Genomic DNA, 25,865 nt, shown 5'->3' with positions numbered 1-25,865 from the left:
GCCGAGGTTTAGAATACCAAGTAATGTACAGAACAAACACGGAGCATAAATTATATTATTATTGATGGTACAATTTGTTTGTGGAATACAAGCTTTTTTTTTTAAATACACATACACCGTTTTCTCTTGATGTCAAATGTGATTTTACCACAGACGTTCAGAGTTGCTTTTATTCTGAAAAGCTGCTTTTCGGAAATGGTCTTGTTGATTTGCGGTACTCGGCTGCTCGTGTGGTCAACACAGCTGTGGCCTCGTTGTTCACACGAACAACTGGGCGTGTGTTGTATATATTTCGCAATTTTGTTTGTATCTTTAACTGAAGCTTCTTGGGACAAGTGGTTTAAGAATGGTCTTGTCAACATCACAACAAGTCGCCCTGGCGTTCACGGCTGTGCTCTTCACGTTTGTCGTCCTGCCGAAGATGTTCGGTGTCGGCACTGGAGCGAAGGAGTCGAGGCTCGACCCTCGCTACTCCAGAAAAGGTGACGTCCTGCCATTATCGTGTCGCTCAAGGCATTGATTATTTTCCCCCAGATTGTGTATGTATGTATGTATGATGTATGTATGTATGTATGTATGTATGTATGTATTTGTTTATTTATGTAGTGTATGTATGTATGTATCTATGTATCTATGTATGTATGTATGTAAGTATTACACCAATTTGTTGCTATTATCATCATCATTATTATTACACAGTACTATTTGTTAACCACCGTACTATAAAAGCCCACATATTAGTTCAACCCTTGCATACTGGTCGTTTTACATGCAAATATTATATATATTAACCTAAACTTGATTTTCAATTGTCCCTGTACTGTCTGTTTGTACACTATTGGTGGCAGGAGGTCCCGGCCCAGGTGCACTTCGAGTTCCGGCGGTCAGCATGGGCGCCCCCAGCTCACATCAGTCGGCGGAGAGCATGCAGCAAATGAAGAAGTTGATGGAGCAGGAGATGAAGAGTGACAAATTCAAATCCAACAGTAACAGCAAGGGCTACGTGTTCACGCTCATGCCGCTGTACGCCATCGGGGTCGGAGTGTTTGCTGCATACAAGTTTTTAAAGGTACGCTCGAATTCGGAACACTAATCAAGTTGCGTGTTTACTCTTTCTTTTGATATAAAATAGTTTTGTTTTTAATTGGGGCCCCACTGATTAATCGGTATAGTGCTCGATTTGAGCCTTTTTCAAAAATAATCATAATTCACTGGAGTTTTGCCGATGGAATGCTGATGTATTCTTAATTTCTCAAGAAACTGTAAACGCTGCCAAGTGTCCTGCAGAAGGATGTCCTTGCACCACTTGAGGGAACTTTGACTCAATTCAACAAAATGCATCTTTATGATAACATGGTTGCCGCAGCTTTTATGTGATGGTGGATTGCCTTGTTACATTCGTGTTGCCATCGTTCCTGTGCATGATCTTTTGTCGTCATCAACAAGTGATGGAGTGCAATATATCCCACGTGCACAAAAGTGTTGGGTGAGAGTCCGTGTTTTCATGTTTAGAAAAAAAATTGGGACGTTAATTAGAGTACTAATAAAGCACTAAGTAGTGTAAAACAGTAAAATGTTTGCCTTTAATTCATGTCTTTGTTGTTGTAAGCGTTAAAGGACCAAAAATAAGTTATTTTGTTCATTATATATTTGTAAATGAATTGTCCAATTATGTAGTTAGAATATTTTTTTTTACGCTCGGCTAGGCCAATTATGCAGCTATCATAATTTTTTTTACACTAAATATTGGAATTGACGTCAGCCCAAAAAAAAATAAAAAATCCATGTCCGTCGGGCCCTATTTAATTTTCAAAGTTATGCAAATATAAATGTCCCCCAATTTGCAGTTAATAAACACCTTGACTACCGTTTGCAGAAATACAGTAAAATCAATGTTTTTCTTCATTTGCAGATCAAGTCTTCAGATGACCAGACACAAAAGGATAAATTTACAAAAGGCGCCAAAAAATCGGCGGAGGCAGGTGTGTTTTGCATACACTGGGATTCCCATTTGAATGCCTTGTGTTTGTTTTACCGCAATATTTGTTCAATGAAAGTATTTGAAATGCATGTCCGGGTGTTTATTTTCCTTACAGAGAACCAGTTGAACGAACTGGAACAAAGGCTAGCCCAAACAGAGAGGATGCTCAATTCCATTCTTAGCCAATTAGATCCGCTCACAAACTGGTGAGTGCCTGTATTTTTTTTTTCTTTTTGTATTTATAGGTTTATGTTTGAGTATCATGAACCCATGTTACATGGTTACATGGTTTGTCTCTCCTCGTCCGTCATCAGTGCAAAATCTGTGGCCCAGGAGCAGAAGAACGAGATCATGACCCAACTCCAGACCATCCGTTACCTAATGAAAAAGAGAGGAATGGACTGTCCGCCTTTGAACGGTGCGTTCAAGTGTCATGTTGAGGAAAAACCACAATTTACAATTCAGCTCAAGCGTCCGCGCTGCGACACCTCACTTTACATCTTATTTGACTTGTGCGTTGTTAGTCAACTATTCGTGCCAGAAAAAAAAAAAAAGTCATATTTTATTTCTAAAAATATATGTTAGTATTCTGAGCTTAAATATGTTCAATTTTTATTTTCCTAGAATTAAATGTTTAAAAACAGACCTATAAATGATTAAAAAGAGGATTTTTTTCCCGGTTGTGATTATTATCAACAGCTGACCTTTAGCAAATTGAGGTAAAATTGTCTATAGTGTTTTTGAAAAGTTCAATGTTTTTGTAAAAAATTATTTTATTACCATTTTTTAATTTTCAGTGTGGTGGTACGCATGGTCCCTCTAGTGGTAGTGAAAAAACACTGAATTAAATGTTCAAACTGTGCAAAATGAGTGCCTTTTTTTTTTTTTTTTTTTTTAATAACAGTTTAATAATATTTATTTTCTTTTAACTTCAACACATTTGCATTTAATGTTTTAAATCAGTTTGTTGCAGCACATTTCACTTCACCAAATACGAGGGCTGCACAATATATCGAAAAAATATCAATATCGCGATTTTGGCCTATGCAATATGCATATTGCAAACACATGCAATAAGTTTCATATGGAATTGTATGCTTTTATCGGAAATTGACCAGTCAGACTGTCAGGTTTACCTGTTTGACATTTATTAAACATGACAAAAAAAAAAAGGAGAGAAGACACTCATTTCAAAGCTCGCGAGGAGAGAGGAGAGGAAGTGACTGATTCACTACTGCATTCTCTGAAAAAAATCCCCTCCTCACCCTCTCTTTTTATTTGGTTTCTATGCCCCTAGTTACATGGGTGTTCCAACACTAATAATGCAAATGCAAAACATAGTTGCAACACAGTGTACTTAACAATTTAACATTATCGAGAAGTAGTTACAATTAACTAAGAATACATTGAGCCGCATGATTTTTTTTAAATTCTTTTATTAGATAATAAAAATATAATTTCTTTAGGTACATGTTAAATATGGCAATAATATTGATATTGCTATATTCAGCAACTATATCGCATGTTTTTCCAATATCGTGCAACCCTATCAAATACAGTTTCTTATTTTGCCAACGTTGCCACTCAACACATCTCCCTTTCAGAGGCCTGCTTCGAGCAGAGTCTGGACAGCCTCATCGAAACGTTGGGCGCCAGCGAGACCTCGCCAGCCAGCGACACAAACGCCGACAAAAGCTCGGAAAAGCCGCACGATGTCGCCGAGGGCGGCGACGTGACGGCACCCCTGCCGGAGAGGTCGGAGGAGGAGCTGGCGGAAGAGAAACGAGATGATATGGAAGAAAATGAGGAGGATGAAAAAGAGGAGGAGGAGGAAGGATACGAGGAGTTTGACTTCATGCCTTCGCCTGACGACACAAACTGCGAGGAGAGTGAAAAAGTGCAGCAGGCGTGCGGCCTCAGGCGGCGCAACGTTCCTGATTGAACTTATTGCAGGAAGTAGATTGCTGTATGTGATTATTTATTATCTGGATATTATTCCCAAAATGTGGATCGATTCACTAATTCACCACTTAAAAAAAAAAAGCTTTCAATCCATAAATACACAGGGCTTGAGTAGTTGTTGCTGTTATCTAAGTGCAGTCAGTCCTCTGTGCTATCGGCAGCTGTTATTAAATGTGCAAAAAAAAAAACGCTTAACAAAACAACAAAAAGAATTGATGTGCCTTTTTCAAGTTGGGATTATAACTGACACACAAAAATTCATCATTTTGATGTCATGCTTAACATATCACCTCGTACTGACTGTGGGGTCTTTATTTACTCAACTGTAGATATAACCAGGTGTCTATTTATAGGTAAGGCATTTTTTTTTCTGGAGGGCTTTAGATGAACCAATACATTTTTCTAAAATGATACAAGGAAATTAAAGCTGCATCTGTTTTCAGACGGTTTTATCAACTTCTGTTTTTCATTATTGATGGTTTGCCTCAAATATACCGCGCGTGACTAACAGACTAACTTCAATAAATTAGAACCACACCTCAAATGGACACCATCCCTCTTTTTTAAATATACAGTATGGCGTACAAAATGCATAATTGACTTATTTGAGGGGGGTATTTAATACTCTAGTAAAAGAAAAGAAAAGCTAAAATACTTCCCGATAAAAAGTGACATCTGGAAAATAAAAATAGCTGTACATGTAATACTGTACAAATAAAGTTTTAATAAATGCCTTACCCCTAACCAGGTGATCGGTACTCGCTGCAGTTGAGCAAATCGATGACCTTTTGCCATTTTGAGTAACTGCATGTTTACTGACATGCAGCTAGGGGGAGCCCTTGAGCTGCAGGAAGAAAACCAAACCAAACCGATGCTGTTTCTTAGAAGTCATTTTTGAATGACAGTTTACTTTGATAAGGTGATTGAGCTCACTAAAGACTATCTGCATGTTTTAGTGACTTCCTTGCCTGCAAAATGTGACGTCATGTTATCATTTTTTTTAAACAAAAAAAAAAAAACGACGTCCACTCATAATTAGGCTTTGACACTCTCACTCTTCTACTACCTTGTGTTTTATGATTGTTTGATACATCCGATTGTTATATTTTCCCTAAGCAATCCTATTTTAATTAATTCAACATCTGTATTGCACTGTATTTAATTACCTTTTCATTTTATTTATGCAATGTGTGTCATGTGGAAGTAAATAAATGGATAAACCAATCACACATTACTACTTTTTTATGTCTCAAACTATGTGAATTTATAGTAGTTCAGCATTGATATAAAGCCATACAATAGAACCCAATGTACTGATTTTTGTCACTAATGCAGTAGCCTATTTCCTATTTTAACACTGTCTTGTGGGTTTTTATTTTTAATACTTAAATCCAAATTTACCTAAACGTTAAATGCAACTAACACGGTATAGCGATTCTTTCCCATTTTCGAACCATAAAAGTTACATTTTAAAGATATGCACAGCTTAGTTTATAGTTTAGGGACGTTTTTATTTATTTCAATTTTTTTTTTTTGTGTCATTTCATTGTTGTTTTGTTGAATGCATGGGAAAATTGCAGAAAATATTACTTTATAGTGTCACCTTTTCTATTTGTGACCTGTAGATGGCGGTACAATAACACATTTGCATTATATTGTGGCTACTAAAACACAACTTAACCTCTGACCTCAGCTGTCACAACAAACAATTTCACCCCTCACAGAGTTTCAGTTGATGACTCTGTTCGATGCAAAGGGAATTATAAAATATTTAACTGGGTGAGCACGCATCATATCCTATCAGCATACTTTTAAATGTGACCTAATTAGAGAAGTTCTGCCGGGTGAAATAAACCAACCGCCTTCATCACGACTCCTAATTAGATATGCGGCGTTTATTAATGACTTCCCCTCATTGCAGCATGGAAACAAAGTTGTGGGATTGGTCGCAAATTAGCTTCTCAATTAAGCAAGGCAACATTTAATCAGCTCAGTGTCCCTCCGCTGGGATTTGGGCCTAATTCCTTCCGAGGGTCTGCGCTTCGCAGGGTAATGTCTATGTTTGATTGCGCTAGGTGCTTTTTGGGAAAAAAAAACAAACAGTGTTTAAAAATTCAATTCAGGCTTGCATGGCACGAATCATTGCGAGGATGTTCTCGAGGGTCTAGAGCCAAAATGTGTTTAAAATGAAAAAAAAAAAAGAAAGAAAAATATTGACTGTTGACAAAAATAAAACTGTTTCAGCTAGGTAGGAATGATGACACGGGTGATAGAACGGCAACCTTTTTAATCGGCCCCGGAGCTGAGCAACAAAGCAAACAAACGGACATTTGCATGCAGCGCTACGCTCACTTTCCGTGATGACGTCACACACGTAATTACGTGACTCCGTACATAAAGACATTACAAAATCATATTCCTGTCCTATATTACTTTCAACCATTTCCAGCCCACTGAGTCTGATCATGATTCTTTCACCATAGTGAAATTATTTTTATTTATTTATTTTGAAGTATTCATTCAGACCTCGAACGGCTTTAAAGTCATCCGGGTTGTGTTGAAAGTGCGGCAGAAGGATCACGCTTCATCACATCTAAATCTTGGAGACAGTCGGATGGGTCAAGTTCAAAGGGTAGAACATTCCCCCCATCTCTGTCTGACAGGCCTTCCTGCTCTCGAGTTCCCTGACGTAAATATGTTTCAACAGGATTAATAGTCATGCGCTTGAGATGGAGTGGAATATTAAACACATACTTGAGCAGAAATCGTTTTGAAAAACTTTCTATGAATTTCTAAGATAGAGAAGACGATTCCTTTCATGTTTGGATCATCATATCACAGTATGTATTGAATCAACTTTTATTGGAGTAATACACACCCTTATGTATATTTATGCCGGATGTTTGTACTTGCACCACTGCTACACTAAACTCTAGTTATAGTTCTCGGTGGCTACCTTTTATTGACCTTATCATAACTCAGTGCTTCTCAATTATTTTCTGTCATGTGCGCATGCTCAGTGCAAACAAAACCCCTACACCACCGAGCGAATGCTCCCTGCGCAGACTCTGCCAATGAGAGCGCCACTGCCCCCTAATGTAGTGGAGGTGCAATTGCACTTTATTCTAAGAGTTAAAAAAAAAAAAAAAAATCAAAATAAAACAGCATGTCCCCCGAGGTCAAACTCGCCCCCATTAATGAAGCCTCGCCCTGGGGGGGCCCGCCCCATTATTTGAGAAGCACTGTCATAAATTGACATTTTCTTTCAAACGACTCAACTTGCTTGATTTTTGCCCACTGTAACTTAAAGGTGAGACTTGAGACTTACTAGTGACGACCCCCCCCCCCCCCCCCCCCCCCACACACACACACACACACCTCAACCTGCAGTCGAGTCCCTTCTGGGACTGATCCTGTAGCTCACTCAGTGAAAAATGTACTGGCCCAGAACCTCGTCTTTCTGACGAAATGTTGTTACCCTGCAATTCCTGATAAGGATCAGCTATCCGGCTGCTCTATTTTTAGAGCACAACATATCGCAAAGATGTGGGAAAAAGACTCAGTCTGGATTCTATTTCAAGACGACGTCACATTATTTGCTCCAAAGAGACTTCTGATTAGAAGTACTGTCGTTGAGCCGAATGGGTTATTTAAGGAAAGGTCACCTTGAATACATGTGATTTACCTCTTCCCGTAAGCATGAGAAGCAGACAGGGTGAGCGTATCTTGGCCCACAACCTTCATTCCCTGTGATGAATGATCTCATTAGTAAATCACCCAACAGCCCAATTTTCCAGCGTCACCAAAAGGTCCGCTTGAAATGGAAGTGGGCGGCAGCACATCACGGAAAATGACTAATGCAACCGGAATGTACGTTTTTTGGGGTTTTTTTTTTTCTTCCAATAAAGGTCTGCTGGCCTAAAAACGTGGCAATTCCAAGGGGATCTAAAAAGTCATCCGAGGTCACAGTTGGTGGAATATGACTCCATTTTGTGAACTTTGAGGATTTTTCCATGGACCTTTCACCTTTCAAAGCAATTTTCTCTGTGGATTGTTTGATAGTGCGAATGCACCGATTGTGATTTCGACCTCTGAGGGTCCTGTGGACTGAAAAAAAAAAAAAAAAAGAAAGAAATCTTACGGTTATGTCAAGATTCCGTATTCATAACATCATTGTCTTAGGTAAAAAACAAATAAAACATTTGCATTTATTACTAGGGGTGTAACGTTACCAGCAATATCGTGATATCGCGATATTAAAAGTCCCACAATATATCGTTGTCGTCATGTCACAATATTAAAAGCAGCACATCTGTTTAAAAAAAAAAAAAGTCGGGTTGATTTACATTTGTGCAGTCCTAGCACCCTCTGGTGGCTAGTTTTTTAGTGGTTTAATTTTCACAAGGCATCTTTTGGCCCTTCTATGTTTAAAATCCATGCTAATGGTCAGATGAAGGGGGATGTAATTTGCTTGTGAAACAAGTCAATGTGTAGGAAGTAAGTGTGTGCTTGCACTAGCAAGTAAGTGCCTCGATATATAAAAATATATAAATATAATATCATATATATAAATCTTTCATCAGCACTACAGAGGGCCACATAGCACCGGGCACAATATGTATGACAAAAATTCAATTTAAAATCTGATCAAAATGATGTGCCGGACCACAAATGACAAAAATCTGCACATAATTGACATCCAATGGCGAAATTACCCACAAAAAATTTGTAACCCCTGAAAAAAAATATAAAAAAATAATAAATAAATAATAATAATAATAATAATAATAAAACACAGCTCACACAAGAAAGATAAATTAGAAAAATAAAAGAAAAATATTAGCGAATAGATGAATCAGTGTTAACTAAACAGCAAGTACGCGGGTCCACTTTAACAATGTGTCTAATTCTCCCGCGCACACTTTTTCTTCTTAATTATGCATTTTTAATTATGCATTTTTTTGCAGCCCACGGGCCACCAGTTGCGTATCACTATAGACCCTATAAATCATACAGTAACAAGCCGACTGGCAATAAAATATTAAAATGTACAAATCTCATGCGATGAAAAAAAAAAACAGCATCTTGGAATTATTATTATATATTTTTATTATTGTTATTGTGTTTTTACAGCTTCCATTGATCTACTCCAAAGGCAACCCCAAATCCCCATGAATCCCATTCCGTACAGATGTAATCACAACAAGTAATGAGTAATTAGGTTACTCGGAGGCTGTCGTTTCACAGAGCGGCTGCACTGTACATGAGGGAATAATGATGCGTGTAATTAAAGGCGAGCCTCCTGCTTTGTCTCTCCGTTGATTGAGTTGTGCTCAAACTTACTTAGTCACTCGCTCCTCCTCCTGCACTATAAATGGAGTGACGACAGTGACGATAAAGTGCAAATGTTCATTTTTTTTAAATAATATCTAATGTGTTTGTCTATATTATAGATGATGTTTATCAAAATGTTTAAAAAAAATGATGGTTACGTTTAGAATTCGGTCATGGAAATTGGGTTACGATGCATTTAAAAGTACACGTAAAATACTGTCTTGAAATTGACATTATATAGTGCAGCTTTATTTCCTCTACTTTTTTGCAATGCAAAATTCAACAAGAGACACGGCAGAAATGAGCGCGCATGGATGACTCATCATTTTTTAATGATAAAATAAAGAACCAGGTCTCTCCGGTCGACTAGAACAGCTGAACTTGATTTGCAGTTAATTGGGGGCGCGGTTAATGGTGACAGGTGAGTGTGAATGGGAATGGCCACAAGTCACTGTTAGTGGCGGTTCATGGGTTGTGCAGTATGTGCGGCCGCGCAGGTGCTCGTGAATGCAAAATTCTACAGGTGGAGCGCATTGATGTGTGACTCATCTTTTCGAACGACGGAACTCTTAAATGCAGCATTACATCTTTAGTTGTGCGGTCTAATTTATTTTTGAAGGAGGGAGCGAGCGTGACGCTGACGCGCGTCTCTGCGTCTTGGAGGAGGAGGAGGAGGAGGAGGAGGAGGAGGTGGGGAAGGAGGGGCGGAGGAGACGCGCGTAAACGCCACCGTCGTCTCAGGCAGTGCCACAACAATGGGCACCTCGCCTTTTTCCTCCGTCGAGACCCACAAGGGCGTCAAGCGGGCGAGACCGACGAAAACGCCGAGCCCGATGGAGCTTTTCGACTGACCAGCATCAGGAGCGTGGACCGCGGGTGTGCGCGCACCGGCTCGCTCCAACTTCCGCCCGCTTCTCCATCGAGTCATGTCTGATCCAGAGCGATGGGCAAGTTTGACGACAACGAGAGGATAATCCTCAACGTCGGCGGCACCAGGCACGAGACGTACAAGAGCACCCTGAAAACCCTGCCGGGGACGCGCCTGGCCCTGCTCGCCTCCGACACGGACATCGGCTCGGTGCTGGATCAGCTGCAACAAGTCCCCGGCTTCATCGAGTACAACGCGCGGACCAACGAGTACTTCTTCGACCGCCACCCGGGCGTCTTCGCCTACGTGCTCAACTACTACCGCACCGGGAAGCTCCACTGCCCGGCGGATGTGTGCGGACCGCTGTTCGAGGAGGAGCTCTCCTTTTGGGGCATCGACGAGACGGACGTGGAGCCGTGCTGCTGGATGACGTACCGGCAGCACCGCGACGCCGAGGAGGCGCTGGACGTGTTCGAGCTCAACGTGGACACCGGCGAGCAGGAGGACGACGACGTGGCCAAGCGGCTCGGCATCGAGGACGTGGCGGCGGACGGGAGTGCGGGCAGCCTGTGGAGGAAGTGGCAGCCGGTCGTCTGGAATCTTTTCGAGGACCCCTACTCGTCCAGGGCGGCCAGGGTAAGGACGCGCCCATAGCCACTCCTGAACAAGTGCTAAGTAAACTTTTTTTTTTTTTTTTTTTTTTTTTCCGCCGAGTACCACCTAAAAAAAAAAAAAAAAACATGTAAACAAATCTTAAAATGAAAATGTGTTGAATTTTAAATGTAGTGATTCTTTCGTGCACCACAAGAGGGAGCCGCACTCTGAGAATCACTGCTTAGCACTGAGAACTTTTTTTTTCAGAAAATCGAGTCAATCAAGCTTTGTCGATTCTCTCACACTTCCAGTAAAACGCCAGTTATCTACAAGACTATATACAGTGTTTACAACAATATATCTCTGATGAGATCCAATACAATCAGAACTCCATTATCCATCCAAGTAAGTAAATTAGTCCAATGTGAACGATGACTAAAAAATCTGCTTCAAATTAGTTTAAAATATGCCTGATTTAAAAAATTAAATAAAAATAACATGATATGTATTCTTAATCGTGGATGATAATGTACAGGAAGCCATTTTGAGCATTGAAATGTGATCTTGTTGGGGATAGAGCGATCATCGGCCTGGTCGATTATCAACACCGATTTTGATTCAGCATTTTAACCAATATCAGCATCGGCCTTTTTGCAGAATCATATGGCCCAAAATAGATCAATTTCAAACTGTTAACTTTAGGGAAATGATTATTTAAATATTCAGTTAATTTTATGGGTGATGTTGCTGACCCTGGAAACTCGACGTACCTTCTGTTTTTGTTTCAAATTAAAAGTAAAGAAATTAACATTTAAGATGTTTTTAAATTTGGAAAACATTATTTACTGTATAAAACAACAGGCAGCTATTTACTTGTTGAAGTTTTTATTTAACTTTTGAACAGATGCTAATGACCTTGGGAAGTCCCTGAATATTTTGTCAAAATTTTAAAACAGTGTCTTTTGACGAAGATTGTTGAATAAATACTTGTTTAAAAAAAAAAATCAACAAAGTGTAAGCATTGTAAAGAGTTAAAATTTTGAGAGGAATATTTTCCCTTAAAGGGATACTTCACTCATTGAGCCATATTCAATAGTAAAAAGTTCATATTTTGTCTATAATTACTGTGGTAACTTATTTATTTCTGCGATTGGCTGGCAACCAGTCCAGGGTGTCCCCCGCCTGCTGCCCAGAGCCAGCTGAGATAGGCTCCAGCACCCCCCTTGTAAGGAATAAGCAGTCAAGAAAATGGATGGATGAACTTCATTATTTTTCATGTACAATTAATACCATTAAAAAGTAATGTTTCTACTTGCTGTCGATTGATGACATCACCTGTGCTGAGGAAGTACGTAACGACCAATCATCTCTCAGTTTGCTGACCAACCCCAGGAAACAGGTGAGCCATGATTGGTCGTTACCTACTTCCTCAGCACAGGTGATGTCATCATCAGTTGACAGCAAAAGGGGGAAAAAAAATACTTTTTAAAGGTATTAATTGTACATGAAAAATAATGAAGTTATCAAATTAATTCTGGAAAAAAATATGAACTTTTCACTGCTGAAAATTGTTCAATGAGTCATGTATCCCTTTAAGTGAAAATGAATATTGCCTTCAAATATCGGTTATCGTCCTCCTTGACTACTAATAATCGGCGTCGGCCCTGAACAAATGCATCATTCTAGCTCTAGATTTTGTAGCAATACCCCAGCAATTGCCCCCCAACCCCCCCCCCCCCCCTCCCCCCATGATTTCATGTGCGTCCCTTCATTCATTCCGTGTCACTTTCAAGGTGACCCATTGCTTAGTTTTGTACTATTTTGATATATTTTTGTTGTTTTCTACCCTCAGGGTACCCTTGAGATTTTGACCACATGCCTGATTGCGGTTAAAACGAGCGGTAGTTAATATTAAGCTAATATTTACACCGAAATTACAACCAGGACAACAGGTGACAAGCTTCCACTGCCTACATACAGTATGAGGCGTTGCTAAGATACCACTCCAGTTTGATGAAATTGGATCTTACAGTTGGGCTCAACTTCCTCTTTTGACAAACTAATTCTGCATTTGTGCGCACAGAAGGTGTGTCAGATTGTGTGCCACAAACATCTGCAATATCTATTTTGTGTTTAGTAGAAAAACAGTATTCCTATAATGTTTACATGCAGTTTTCCACTTTGTTCCAGCGACCGAAAAAGTGCGTCACGAGTTTTGTGTCTCCATGCGAGGCCAAAGCCCGAAAGTACGCGACTGTCCCTTTAATGAACTTGCTCGCAAGCGCTCGTGCCAGCAGTCGTGTTTCTGTGGGCTCCCCACGCTCGTTTCTATTGTTGCTGCTCGCTCTTCTTGCCTCTCCAAAATCTGCACGCAGCCTGTTCAAACTCGTCTGACCCAAACGTGCGAGAGAATCTGTTCAAAATGTTTGCTGGCCTCTTAAAAAAAATTGCACGAGTGTTGACGGCCAAGCTGGGAATAAAGACACCTTGTGAGATTAGAGAATGAAGTTGGGATTAGGGAGGATGCGTTGTGGATTCTGTGAAAATAAAGGTGAATTTTTACAAAAATTATTTTAGTAAAATATATAGAATATTCTCATCAGACACTTTTTTTATATATATATATATATTATTAGAATAATGTATTTTTTTATTTTAGTGAAGATTATAACTTTATGCTTTATGGGAATATTCTGCGCAGAAAACTGTAATATTGCAAAATTATGGTCGCTACAGATTACATAATTTTAGTAGAATAAAATGAGAATTTTACAAGAATCCGTTCATACGACGACAAGTCTGTTGCATTTACACTTGTGGGAATTTTTATTTTACTCGTGAAATGACCACTTTATGTGCAAGATGTTATGAGAAGAAAGTTGAAATTTTAGTCCAGGATAGTAAAAATATCACAATAATCGGCATAATATTTTGAGGGCAAAATTGTAATATTGCAAGTAGGGATGTTGGATGCCGCTATTTTTTCAGCCGGGTACCATTATGAGTAATCAGCTACCCGAAATAACCTCGCCCATCCCTAATTGCAACATGTTGCTATTAATAGAATAAAGTCACGATTCAACAGAGTATAAAGGTTAAAGGTTACATACATGCATTTATAAAAATGGATGGACTATCAACTTTACCCTTGTAAGTTTACGTCTTTGTCTTTTTCTCATAACATTTTGACTTTTTGTCTCATGAACTTTGTTTTAATAATTTGCCATTTTTTTTTTTTTTTTATATATAAATGTTTGTCCAGTTTCCATGACAACTTAGACTTAGACTTAGACTTGACTTTATTGATCCCTTTGGGATGGCTCCCTTTGGGAAATTTACATGTCCAGCAGCAATGAGAACAGATAATAAAATAAAAAAATAAAAAATTCAATCAATCAATAAATCAGGTTATTCCACCAGAGATTGAATTAATAATAAAAATAAAAATTCAATCAATAAATAAGGTTATTATACCAGAGATTGAATTAATACTACTAATAAAAAAATAAAATAAAAATTTAATCAATCCGTAAATAAAGTTATTACACCAGAGATTGGAATAATAATAATAATAAAAATTCAATCAATCAATGAATAAGGATATTAAGACTATTTTCCCCTCATAATGTTATTATTTTTCTTCTAAGACTCTTTGGTTAAAAAAGAAAGTGTGTTTTTATATGTTCTCCTGTATGTTAATGTGTTTATTTGTCCCTTTCATATTTCTGTAGTTGTCCCTGTCTGGATTATGATGGTAACAAACTAAGGAAAGACAAATAACAACCGCCACCGACTTCATTTTCCATGTTTGCGCTGCGAGGCGGACGTTTTACTGCCTGTACTGTAGTCCCTCCCCCTTCTGTATCGCCTCACATGCCTCGCCCTCACCCACGCAACCCCGTGTCCGCTTCCCATCCCCGTCTATGATCTCATCTGAGACCGACGCTTGCTTTCTGCCACTTAAGAGGTTAAAAAAAAAAAAAAATCCAACCCGTCTGGGTGCCGCCGCCTGCCGCACGCTTGAAGAAACCGAAGCCGGGCTTGCACGCTCAGCCTCCGCGTTGTCATGGCAACGTCATCGTCGCTCATCGCCGCGGCCTGTTTTCATTGAGATCCGTCTGCTCCGTGAAACGGATTGATTTCAGAAACCTGCTCGACCGCGAAGCCCCTTATTGCTCGGTTACCCCTTGCGTGCCAGCTTGTTAGTTTGCAGGCGCCGATGCGTTGAAAAAGGAAGCGCGTTGGAGCGTGACGCGTTCAGCCACATGTGCATGCTTCTCTGACACCGATGGAGGTGAGGCCGAGTATGGCGTCTTTGCATCGTGTTATCCATTTGTCAGCTGCAGTTTAAAAAAAAAAAAAAAAAGTCTACACACCCCTGTTCACATGCCTTGTTTTTGTGATATAAAAAATGTGGACCAAGGTAAATAATTTCAAAACCTTTTCCACCAGGAATGTGACTGATAAACCAGGACTGTTCATAAACCTGAATTTAACCCGTTCCGGGTATGCTTACACGCTAACAACGAGGGATGGGCGAGTACCGATACCTGGTATCGGGCCGATACCAGCCGTTTTTCAAGTACTCGTGACGCAGACGAGTACAAGCGAGCGATGACGTTAAGTGAGTCCTCCTTGCCTGTAAGTGGCGCTATAGCTTGCAGCAGTTTTTCACCAAAACTTCACCGGTTTGGAAATACTTCAAAATTGTGAATCTTAAACCAAAAGAGCATTTTTGTGTTTTATTTTTGAGCGTTAAGACTATTGAATAGTGACTGTGCCGTGTTTTTTTGTCAAAATGAAAGTAAATATATTTGTTTAAAAATATCTTTTAGTGATTTATTTTATTTTTTTTAATTTGTCAAAATGTACTACTGGTATCGGTATCGGTCTGAAAAAAAGTAGTATCGAACATCCCTACTAACAACAATGACAACAGCAGTGCGAACAAGACTTTTGTTTCACCAACATGAGCGACGAGTGTGCGTTGATCGGTGGAACGGGAATTTCACAGCAACTTCTTGCGGGAAGAGAAGGTAAAAACAGCCGAAAAGTGCTCTTCAAGAGCAACGGTCTGTGTTTATTAAACCGCCAAAGTAGGCCGGCGCATCAACGGAAGCATCAGTTAAAGTGGCGCACATCCTGAGCAAGCACAAAAAAGCCCTTCAACCGATGGGTGGCGGGATCGATAAAGCGCTGGGAATCATCATTCCGGGACCATAAAAAAATAAGACGCTTTGACATATCAGTGTGAGTCAGCCTTTTTCTGACGTAAATAATCATCTCATCTCGAGTTCACAACCAGACTGACAGATGAGCATTTGACCAATTCCATCTTGAGTGACACTCTCGCATACTCCTCACTGACAAAGTTTTGATGTTTGAAGATGCATGTAACTATAAACAATTGTATCTTTCCACAACTTGAGTACTGCACAGTGTACCCTGCCCATTTGGAGAGGACAGGAACTAGCAAAAATCCAAACAAAGCGCTTGAAACAGAGAGGATCATAAAACACCAACAACATGCATCTAGATAATTATATTCAGTTTTTAACTCATTCACTGCCTTTGACAAGTATACTTGTCAATTGTATTTTTTAGAGCGGTGCTAAATAGGGGCGAATCTGATTATGCTCCACTGTAAATATCAAACTTGGAAACAACTTTACTGATGCCCAACCACCGGTGGATGACATCATTGCCCCATTTTATACGAAATAAACACAGTTTCAGAGTCCAAGGGAGAAATGGCTGTATTTTGACAAACCGACATTTTTCTACTGTCAATTATAAAAGAACGGGATGAGGCAAAAAGTAGGGAGTCTATTCTGTTATTTGGTAGATTCGGTTTATATATAATTATTGAATGTAATATCACGCGAGTATTGAAGATTTTAAAATTTTCTAAAATGACTGGCAGTGAATGAGAAGCATACTAGCATAAATAAAACACATTTCTGAATGTGTTACATATGCAAAAAAAAAAAAAGCATACTTGTGCTACGGAAGTTAGCGCATTCAATGAATCTTTGTCTAAACAGGGCCCCAGATGTTTAGGGACCAAAACCTCGTCCAATCGCATTGTTCGGCTTCTGAGGCGGAGACGGCGAGGCCTCGCCGAGCTAATAGAGGCCGACGCGTAAACGGCAACGGCCGTCCTAGCGTGGGCGTCGATGGCACGTTTGGGGCCGCCGTCAGTCACGTTAATCCGCCCCGCCAATCATGGCGGCATGCCGATGCCGTTAACCGTAACAGCTCGCCGTCGTTGTAATATGGAGTCAACACGGTGACGCTAACATCGTGCTGTTAGTCATTGTTGATGATACTGCAATGTTTTCTTCCTCGTCCTTTGATATGCGTGACATCAGAATTTTCATATGGAAAAAACAGCCATTACGCTGTAATGTTGATGCAACAAACGGTGCCTGTCTCACGCACGTATTGAAACTGAATTTGGCAGGCAGACGTATTACTTTATTGGTTCATGAGATAATCGTACAATAAATTATCACATCTGTGACCAGCAAAGATGGGATTTTGTAAATGAGCTTGCATCCAGAAAGGGAGAGAGAGAGGCCTGTTGGATAGATACTCGTTCAGTATGCATGAATGGAGTCTTTCCTTCACAGTTGCCTGTGAATATATATATATATATATATATATATATATATATATATATATACGGCGTCCCATCGGGCTTTGCACTCGCCGTCTCGTCTGTCGTCCTCCCCGTTTTCTCTCCTCCACCCTCACACACGCTCAAAGGCACAACCAAGAACTTGCTCACTCACTTGCAAAGGGACTTTTAAATTATTTGGCAACCAGAAGTCATGCGCCAGATTTGGCATCCAGGAGATGTTAGTCTGACGATGTCCATTTGTGTTGAGGTTTTTAACTGTCTTTAACTCATTCACTCTCCGCCATTTTCACAGAAGCAATCCCGGTCGCTCCCGGCTGTTTTACTAGATTTTGACTGATTTTGCAATGCCCACAGAATATTGTGTTCTATTGCTATAAAAGCGTGGAACCTATCAAAAGAAAGATTCAAGTCTCTTCTTTCATCAGGAAAAAAAAGTATGTTTCTATCTGTTTCCGTTTTGCAGCAATTAGCATTAGAAGAGAGCTAAATTTAATCAGTTTTCACAAATCTATTTAAAATTGTAAGTAATTAGTTTTTTTTTTTCTACATGGCCCTGGTTGATCTGCTGCCACCTGCTGGCCATTTGTGTAATAACTACCGTTTCTGCAACTGTTCTTTGCAGTTGAGAGGCTGCATCAAAGCCTTATGTTTGCTTTAGCATTAAAAAAAACAAAAAAAAACATCTTTGGGACACTTTAAAACGTAAAAAAAAAAAAAAAAAAACGTATTTATGCGTTATTGGGAGCAAATGTGTTAAAGGCCGAGTCTGCTGGTTTCACTCTGGAAAAGGCACTTTTTAAATACAGGATTTAAACAAACTACTTCTCAATTTACAGATCTGGGCTTCTCTTAACGTGTGGGGGTGATTTTTGTCCTAAACCCCAACACCCCCAGCCTGTATTTTGCCATTTTGTGTTTGTTTTGTTAAACAGCGGGACGTTTCTGTGGAAAGACAGTGTTTACAACCCTCCAGCCAATCGCAGAGCGGTGGGGTGGCGTGTCGCAAACGGGGCCGGGCGAAATTGCCGGCTGCGTGACGTCACTCCTGCGGCAATTTGAAAGCACGCACGGATTATTATTATTTTTTTTTCACTCACTCATTCACACATGTAAGCTTCTGTGAGTGAGTGAATGGAAAAAAGAATAAATCGTCTTTCCACAGAAACGTCCCGCTGTTTACAAAACAAACACAAAATGGCAGAATTCAGGCTTTTAGGACAAAATCACCACCAGAAATGAAGACAAGCCCTGATCTGTAAATTGAGAAGTAGTTTGTTTGTTTAACTCCTGTATTTAAAAAGTGCCTTTTCCAGAGTGAAACCGGCAGATTGGGCCTTTAAGTGGAAACAAAATGAGAAATTAAGATGATGATGATGATGTATCAAGGTTTAGTTCCAACTGGTCAAATATGCTGAGTCATCATGAAGGAGGTGTTAAGTGTTGTGCTTTTAGCAGGTAAACACCCCGACGGCTACTGGATTATACAGTAGATGTGCTTTTAGTTGGGTTAGTGTTCTATGTATTATGCATTTCTGGATGGGAAAGGTGCGCTCCTCGTCTCGGACCACCAGCAGAGGCGGTTGAAGCGACGCCTCCGTGCTGAAATTCATACGAGCTTATAAGCCATATGTTTAGGTCCAACGCTGAATAATTCACGCGTATCATATTTGTTCCGAAAGACCGAGCGTTTCTCAAGGACAGCAGATTGACTGGAAGTTTCTTTTTCTTTTTTTTCACACCGTTTTGCACAACCCCGAGGCTCACTCCTTTCAAGGGATAATGGAAATTCTCACTGTCAGGCTCATACGAGTTTCCTGAGACTCGCTCCCAGAGGGCTCGTGTATCACGGACAGAATGGAGAATTGCCTCAAACTGGTTTTCTTTATACAGTAATGAGAACTGGCACAACTGAGGAAAATATTTACACTTATGTTGATTGGACCAACATTGTTGATTTATCTCTGAACAATTAATATGTACAATTTCACATACAGTATAAATAACTTTTGAAATACATTGGCTTGTAATATGTGGTGTTTTCTCATTGGGGTAAGGTATTTAATTTTTACAAATGACCATCGATTTAAAAAAGAATATTAATATACTCTATGCAGGGGTGGCGAGATCCGGTCCTCGAGGGCCGCAGTCCTGCAGGTTTTGGATATTCCCCTTCTTCAACACAGCTGATTCATGATCTGCTCTGCAGAAGCCTGATAACGAGCCTGTTAATTGATATCAGCTGCACTTCGAATAGGGAAATCTATAAAACCTGCAGGACTCCGGCCCTCGAGGACTGCAGTTTGCCACCCCGATTTATAATGCCAAGTCAAACAAAACTAAATCTGTACTCGGTTTCCAAGGCAACCAAGCTACTATTAAGGGTAAGGCATTTATCAGACTTTACTGTATTTATCAGTCTTTTATTATATGTAATTTAATGTTAGACTTTGGTGGGGGGGGAAACGTCTCATTAAAGAAATACTGCATAAACATAACTAGCACAACATGAACATATTACAATTTAAGTCAAGTGGAATTATTTGCACAAAAGGCAATGGGACAAAGTGTTTATTGGAGGGGAGGCCTTTATCTGTGCAAGTGCATTTCAATAAATACTAAAATACTATATAAACTTCTGAATATCAATACACATTTTATTATTATGAAATAGAATATAATATATTATAATTATATAATATATAATGTATATTTTTTCCCCCACAAATAAATCATGCTTCATTCCCTGACGATATTATATGTAATGTATATTAACACTTTACAGCTATAATACATTTTTTGTCTCCATTAAAAACACATTTTCAATGGCACAATAACCCAAAACTTACAGGACATTTTTATTATTATTATTATTATTTTTTATTTTTTTGAGGTGCCAAACCGTATAAGGGTTTGTATACAAATCGTTGGCCCTCTGGATTACCTCTCAAACATCAGCGTTAAGTGAATGAATGAATGAATTGCATAATTAAATGAATACATAAATGAATTAAAAAAAAATCTCCAACCATGACTTGACAAGCTAGGCTTGGAAGGGAACTTTGGGAAGGTGGTAGCACTGATAGTAACAAAGAATATTAGACATTAAAATAATTGAATAAAAATAATAATATTAATAATAATTTTATGTCCACTCCAGTCCCTAGAAATAATCTGAACTGAGAGCTCTCCAAGGTGCTTAGGAGTCAAGTATTGTACTGCTGCTCCGCCTACACACCTGAAATTGTCAATATCAATACCAGTTCTTCATTTTTCGTGCCGCTGGATAATAATAATGATGATGACATATGCTACTGCAAGCTGTGCCAGCCTGATTATTGATGATGGCAGGTAACAGAATCCTCTCAGGAGGGTGTGGAAAGAGATCAAAAGTTCACTCTGGGAAGGAGAAAGAAACTTTCTCTGCCCTCTCGGTGTGTAATGGAAAAAGTTGCTTTTGTTGTGTATTTAAGAGTGAATGGTATTTAATGTTTTTATTTTTAAGAACATTTCTCCTTGAGGACTGGATTCATAAAACATAGACAAACAAAAATTTATTTTGATTGACTTAATAAGCTGCAGTAATATTTGTTGTTGTTTTTTTTTTGCCACACAGGATAAGGAATATATTGTTTGTTGTTTACATGAAATACAACCGCAATGCTATTTTGTTTTGTTTCAATTCAGGCTGTTGGCTTGACTGTAATTTCATTTGGAAGTCAGGAAATTCAAAGAAGTGATCCATAATGAGGTGTACAGAAAAAAGATGATTCTTTTCGTGTCATTGTTCACATCGGAACAGTGGGAATACAAAAAAAAAAAAAAAAATCATGTCTTGTTCTGTCTGCTTCACATGAAAGCCGAGTGACCCCAACCCTGCGGTGCGGCGCAGCAGACTTTTGTCTCTCTGAAGTTTCTTTTACGGTTCAGCGATAGCGACCCGGCAGAAGCAATCCTATTAGTAATCCTCTCCTGGATTCAGGATTGCGGTGACCCAGAAGAGCCACTAGACCTGCTCATCAGACTCCCAGGCAGAGGATGATGTTCATGCTTGACATGGCTCACTCTCTAACAAGAAATGTCAAAAGTAGTCCTGGAAAAAGTAGTAAAGGGCCCAAACCTGTAACGTCTAAGCCACTCTTCAAAAAATGACGGCCCGGAAATCATTATAAAAATCTATGATTCCAGTCACACAACACGTCCATTTAAATCAGCGGGCATGGAAATATCTTCATGTCCTTGAGCTCCAGTCGCAGTGACACCCGAGATGCCCCGTGGCTGAAACTCCGGGATCGGGGATGGATTTTTAGCTACAGCAAGCACAAAGTGAAATCCCGCCAATGTCAAATTGTTTACCTCCAAATCAGTCGCAGTTCCGTCTCGGCGTGAAAGTGATATCTGAGGACATGCGGTGACTCGGCAGTTTTTCGCCTTTCTTTTGCTTCCTGCTGTTCGTCAGCTTCAACCTCTGTCCTGATTTATTTGTCAGTGATCTAAATAAGCTTTTGGGTCACGCTGAAAAGATGAAAGCAGACCTGTTGTACATGTCTTCATAATTTCAAACGGTTTGTAGTTGTCTAATTGACAGTCGCATGCTTTCATAAGAATTTTTACAGCGACCTTTTTAACAGCAAAGCTAATTTTCTACAAATCAAGTTTTTGTTTGACATGAACACATGACTGCCAGATATACAGTATACATTTGACAATGTTGGGGGAAAAAAAAACAAGTTTTGGAAAGATTGTAAAACACATAGACTGCTAATGGACAGATTTAATACCGGCTATCATTTTTTCTTATTCGTCTTTATCATAAGATTTCAGTTAGATTTACGCTACATGCTTCATAAGACACGATTTTCAAATTTACAGCAACACAGTTCAGATATATTTAGCCAAATAGCATCATTGCCCATGTAATTTTTTTCGCATACTGTTACCGAATTAATGATAAATACCAAAGTATTTACTACAAATGCCCCACCCCCTTGTTTTCAGAAAACATTTATATACACATTGACAACTATGCTATTAGGCTAACGATATGCTTCATAGCAAAAAGAAAAAATACATATATATAGAAGCACAGGAATGAGGTCTAGTTCTGAAGAAAGGTAAATTCAGCGAGGTCAAGATCTCGTCAAAAATGATTTGCCTAAAAATCACAAACGTCTGCCGTTCAAAAAGTTTTTTTTGTTTTGTTTTTTTCCAGTTGTTAGCGATAGCTGTTTTAGCCATTTTTGTTAGCTAACAATGTTATTTTGTGTGCAAAGAAATAGTCCACTTAGGTAAGTATATTTCAGCGTCTCTCATATTTTTACTTTTAGGACTTGAATCACTCCGCTATTTCTGCAGCACGTTTTACTATGCTGTACTGTTTGTTGGTGAAAACAATGAGCCGCTGCATGTGTACTTAATGCCGGTTGCGATGTCACATTTAAATGCCACGGTGTCTCCGGTCACCCTCGCAACCCAGCACATAAATATAACGCTCTCCTCTGGAGCACCCTCATTTACCCACTCTCATTATAAGCGGACAATTATGTTTTTGCTCTGCTCGAACCGCAACTCTTGTTCCATTAGAAGTGGCGGAAACGGGGAATTGGGATCATAAGTGGGTCAGTGGTTGAGAAACCTTATTGTGGCAGGGAAGAGTTGGTCCATTTTTTCATGTGTATTTTTCAAAAGTGACCCCAATCATACTACGCGCGCATGGTAAATGAATAGCACGTATAATAGAATCCATGCGTACGTGTGGAAAGTTAGCTAAGCATTGACATCACAGGAGTCATGGGAATTGTCTGAGCTCCCGCTTTTGATCTTTGGCTGCCAGACGGCGGAAGGTTGGTAACGCCGGCGCTGCCCTGCCTTGGCGCCATCTGGGTAGCTTTTGCTCTCCACTCCCGCCGTCACACCGCCATGCTAATGCACTTCCTGTGGCAGGCATACAGTACACATTGATTGTTGACAAAACGTACTGTACATGCTAAACTGCCGCAAAAGGTGTCTCGGTCCTGCTCAGCGCCCGTGGAAATGTTATTACGATCCGCTGTATATTAGCCGCGGGGTAATTCACCACCACTAATGTCCTTTCGTCCTCTCACTCTGTGATTTATGAAGTTGCTTATAGGTTGTGATGAATTAGGTTACTCAAATGTTTGTAAGGGACCAGCGCTGAAGCCTACTGTATGCAACTAAACCTTTTGTACTTTAAATGAATGTGGAAGAGGACTGTTGTCCTTGTTATCTTGATTCACAGAATGAAATCTTTCCGTAACCAAGCTCACAATGTTATGTGCTGAGTTTGGATCCCAAAAATGCAGACACAAATAAGATTTTAACTATTTATTCACATCGAGAGGCGTGGAACAAACTTGACTAGACAAGAAACACCGAGAGTTGCACAGAGGAACCGAGGTAATAATTCGACAAAAACACACACTTCTCAGACAGGCTTATATAGACAGCGAATCGATCTGATTGGTTGTGGCTAAACATGTGGGTAACAGGACTGACATGGAATTATCTGATTGGCTGTTGACCAGATAAAGAGATTAAAGATTCCTGACATCACATAGCGTCTTACCAGTTGAAACTAGATGCTGGTTACGTCAGTTCAAAACAGACACTTGACCTCACGATCATGACCTTAACATAACCCTTACATGACCCTAGTCATGTCAGTAAGCATGACCCTAGTCATGACATCAAGCGTAACCCTTACATGACCCGAGTCATGACAGTTAGCATAACCCTTGCATGACCCTGGTCATGACACACAACTTCATTTAGTTATTAATTTTAGTCATGATCATATTCAGAACACAACACAATGAATTTTAGAATTCATCATTCAAGAAGGAAAAGGATTAAAAAAGAATTTGAAGAACTATAATTTAGTTTTCCTTGTTCCCGTTTATTTATAAATACTCCTCGGTGGATATTGTTAATGTGCCATACAGTGCAAGACGAACAATTTCACTTGGGTGATTTGAAACGGTGAAAATAAATGACTGATTCAGCGCCTTTTAATCAGATCCTCTCCCTTGTGTTCTTCTTGCACCAATTTCTACAAAGTTGGAACTGTCTTACTATTTCTGGCTTTACTATGTCAAAATGATTGGTTTGTCTGTTGTGTGTGTGGACCCCCAATTCACCCAAACACTAACTGGATATTTTGGGGGACGTTTGATAAAATGACTTTTTCGCCCCGTCTATTTTTCACATTAGTGTGAAGTCGTGCAACAGGGAGAGGGTGGGATAAGTCATTTCTCTGTAAGGAACGGGGACCCACTTCCCCAGTTTGGTCAGAGTAGATTTGGTAACATCTCTCCAGATCAACATCAGTCAATCAATTAACATATCTTGCCTAAAACTAGCATAGACCTCCATCCACCAAGGCCAAACAATCCAGAAAATCAAATTTATCGTTCAAAAGAATCAGATGCACAAACATACACATTCTTTAAAAAGATAATGATGCTCATTGGTTTCCGCTTTCCCTGATACTCGTGACTTTATGATGATGCTTTTTTCCACCCATTCTGTAACCGTACATGTTTAATGACGGACTATACAAGCGACGGTGACAAGAAGGACTTGTAAAACGTCCATGTTGAGAATGGAAGGCACCTAAACAAGGGGAGAGCGATTAGACCCTATGAAAAGGTCAAGTTTTATGTGCCTGCCTCGAGAATTGAGATAATGTTGGGGGGCCTTACCAGTTACAATTTCCGAGCCTAGTTAGAGCTCATATGTAGTCTTGGAGACAATGAAATGAAAGTACCATAAAAACCTGACCTAAACTCTCATAGTTGCCGTGTCTCCTTTTGCCAGTACCAGCCAGTACCATGAACTGTTTCTATTTGCTATTCAGTCAGGAATTCCAAGAATTCTTAACCCAGAAAGTGGATGGGAACCACTCCTGGTCTGGAGACTTCAAACAGAAACGGCTCCATTTTTTTTTTTTTTTTTTTTTTTTTAATAAAAGAGCTCAGAATTGTTCATTCGGTAGTCTTACCGATTCAACGTCTTATCATCATTGCCCCCCCCCCCCCCCCCCATTTTCTTGCTTAAACAAAAACTTAGTATCCTTACCAACAAATAGAGCAGCTCATCGTCCTCCTCCGGTGTTGTTTCTGAGCGTGTGCGACTGTGTTCAATGTGGGATGTTGTGTTTTTTTTTTTTTTTTGTTTTTTTTTTTTTTTTTTTTTTTTTTTTTTTTTTTTACGGTTTCTTGTGATACTATTTTCATATGGAAAAGCTAAGCCAAGCGGAATTGCGCAGTAGAAAATAACGGCCTTCCTCAAATCAATACCTCGACGCCTGGTAGCTAAAAGGGCTTCGTGCCCACTTTTACTGGAGGCCTGTGAGGATGAGTTTGGCGGGAACGCGACAGTGTTCACAACTGAACCACATCTGAGCCGCTCTATTTTATTTTTTTTCCCCCTCAAGTGCTACTATGAAATAACACTTCTTTCATCAC

The 25,865-nt window shown here is 39.6% G+C and overlaps 2 protein-coding genes across 9 annotated transcripts in view; both read left to right on the top strand.

Annotated features, from left to right (window-relative positions):
- The first annotated feature begins 201 nt into the window (after positions 1-201).
- Positions 202-5,167, top strand: LOC144004189 (uncharacterized). Its single transcript, XM_077501207.1, has 6 exons — positions 202-482; positions 849-1,069; positions 1,913-1,982; positions 2,097-2,187; positions 2,296-2,399; positions 3,586-5,167. The coding sequence occupies exons 1-6, from the start codon at positions 347-349 to the stop codon at positions 3,921-3,923; spliced, it is 960 nt and encodes a 319-aa protein (XP_077357333.1). The 5' UTR covers positions 202-346; the 3' UTR covers positions 3,924-5,167.
- Positions 5,168-9,689: 4,522 nt separating this feature from the next.
- Positions 9,690-25,865, top strand: part of kcnc2 (potassium voltage-gated channel, Shaw-related subfamily, member 2) — a 40,737-nt gene continuing 24,561 nt past the window's right edge. For 3 of the 8 annotated variants that reach the window (XM_077500140.1, XM_077500143.1, XM_077500144.1), the window contains exon 1: positions 9,690-10,781. In XM_077500140.1, coding sequence (XP_077356266.1) covers positions 10,221-10,781 — 561 coding nt within the window. In that variant the 5' untranslated portion in view covers positions 9,690-10,220. The remainder of the gene's footprint in view (positions 10,782-25,865) is intronic. The other 5 variants (XM_077500146.1, XM_077500142.1, XM_077500138.1 and 2 more) reach the window with 4 other exon arrangements.

This window comes from Festucalex cinctus, chromosome 16, assembly GCF_051991245.1.
Source record: "Festucalex cinctus isolate MCC-2025b chromosome 16, RoL_Fcin_1.0, whole genome shotgun sequence".
Taxonomy (NCBI): domain Eukaryota; kingdom Metazoa; phylum Chordata; class Actinopteri; order Syngnathiformes; family Syngnathidae; genus Festucalex; species Festucalex cinctus.
This window is presented reverse-complemented; position numbering and strand designations above follow the sequence as displayed.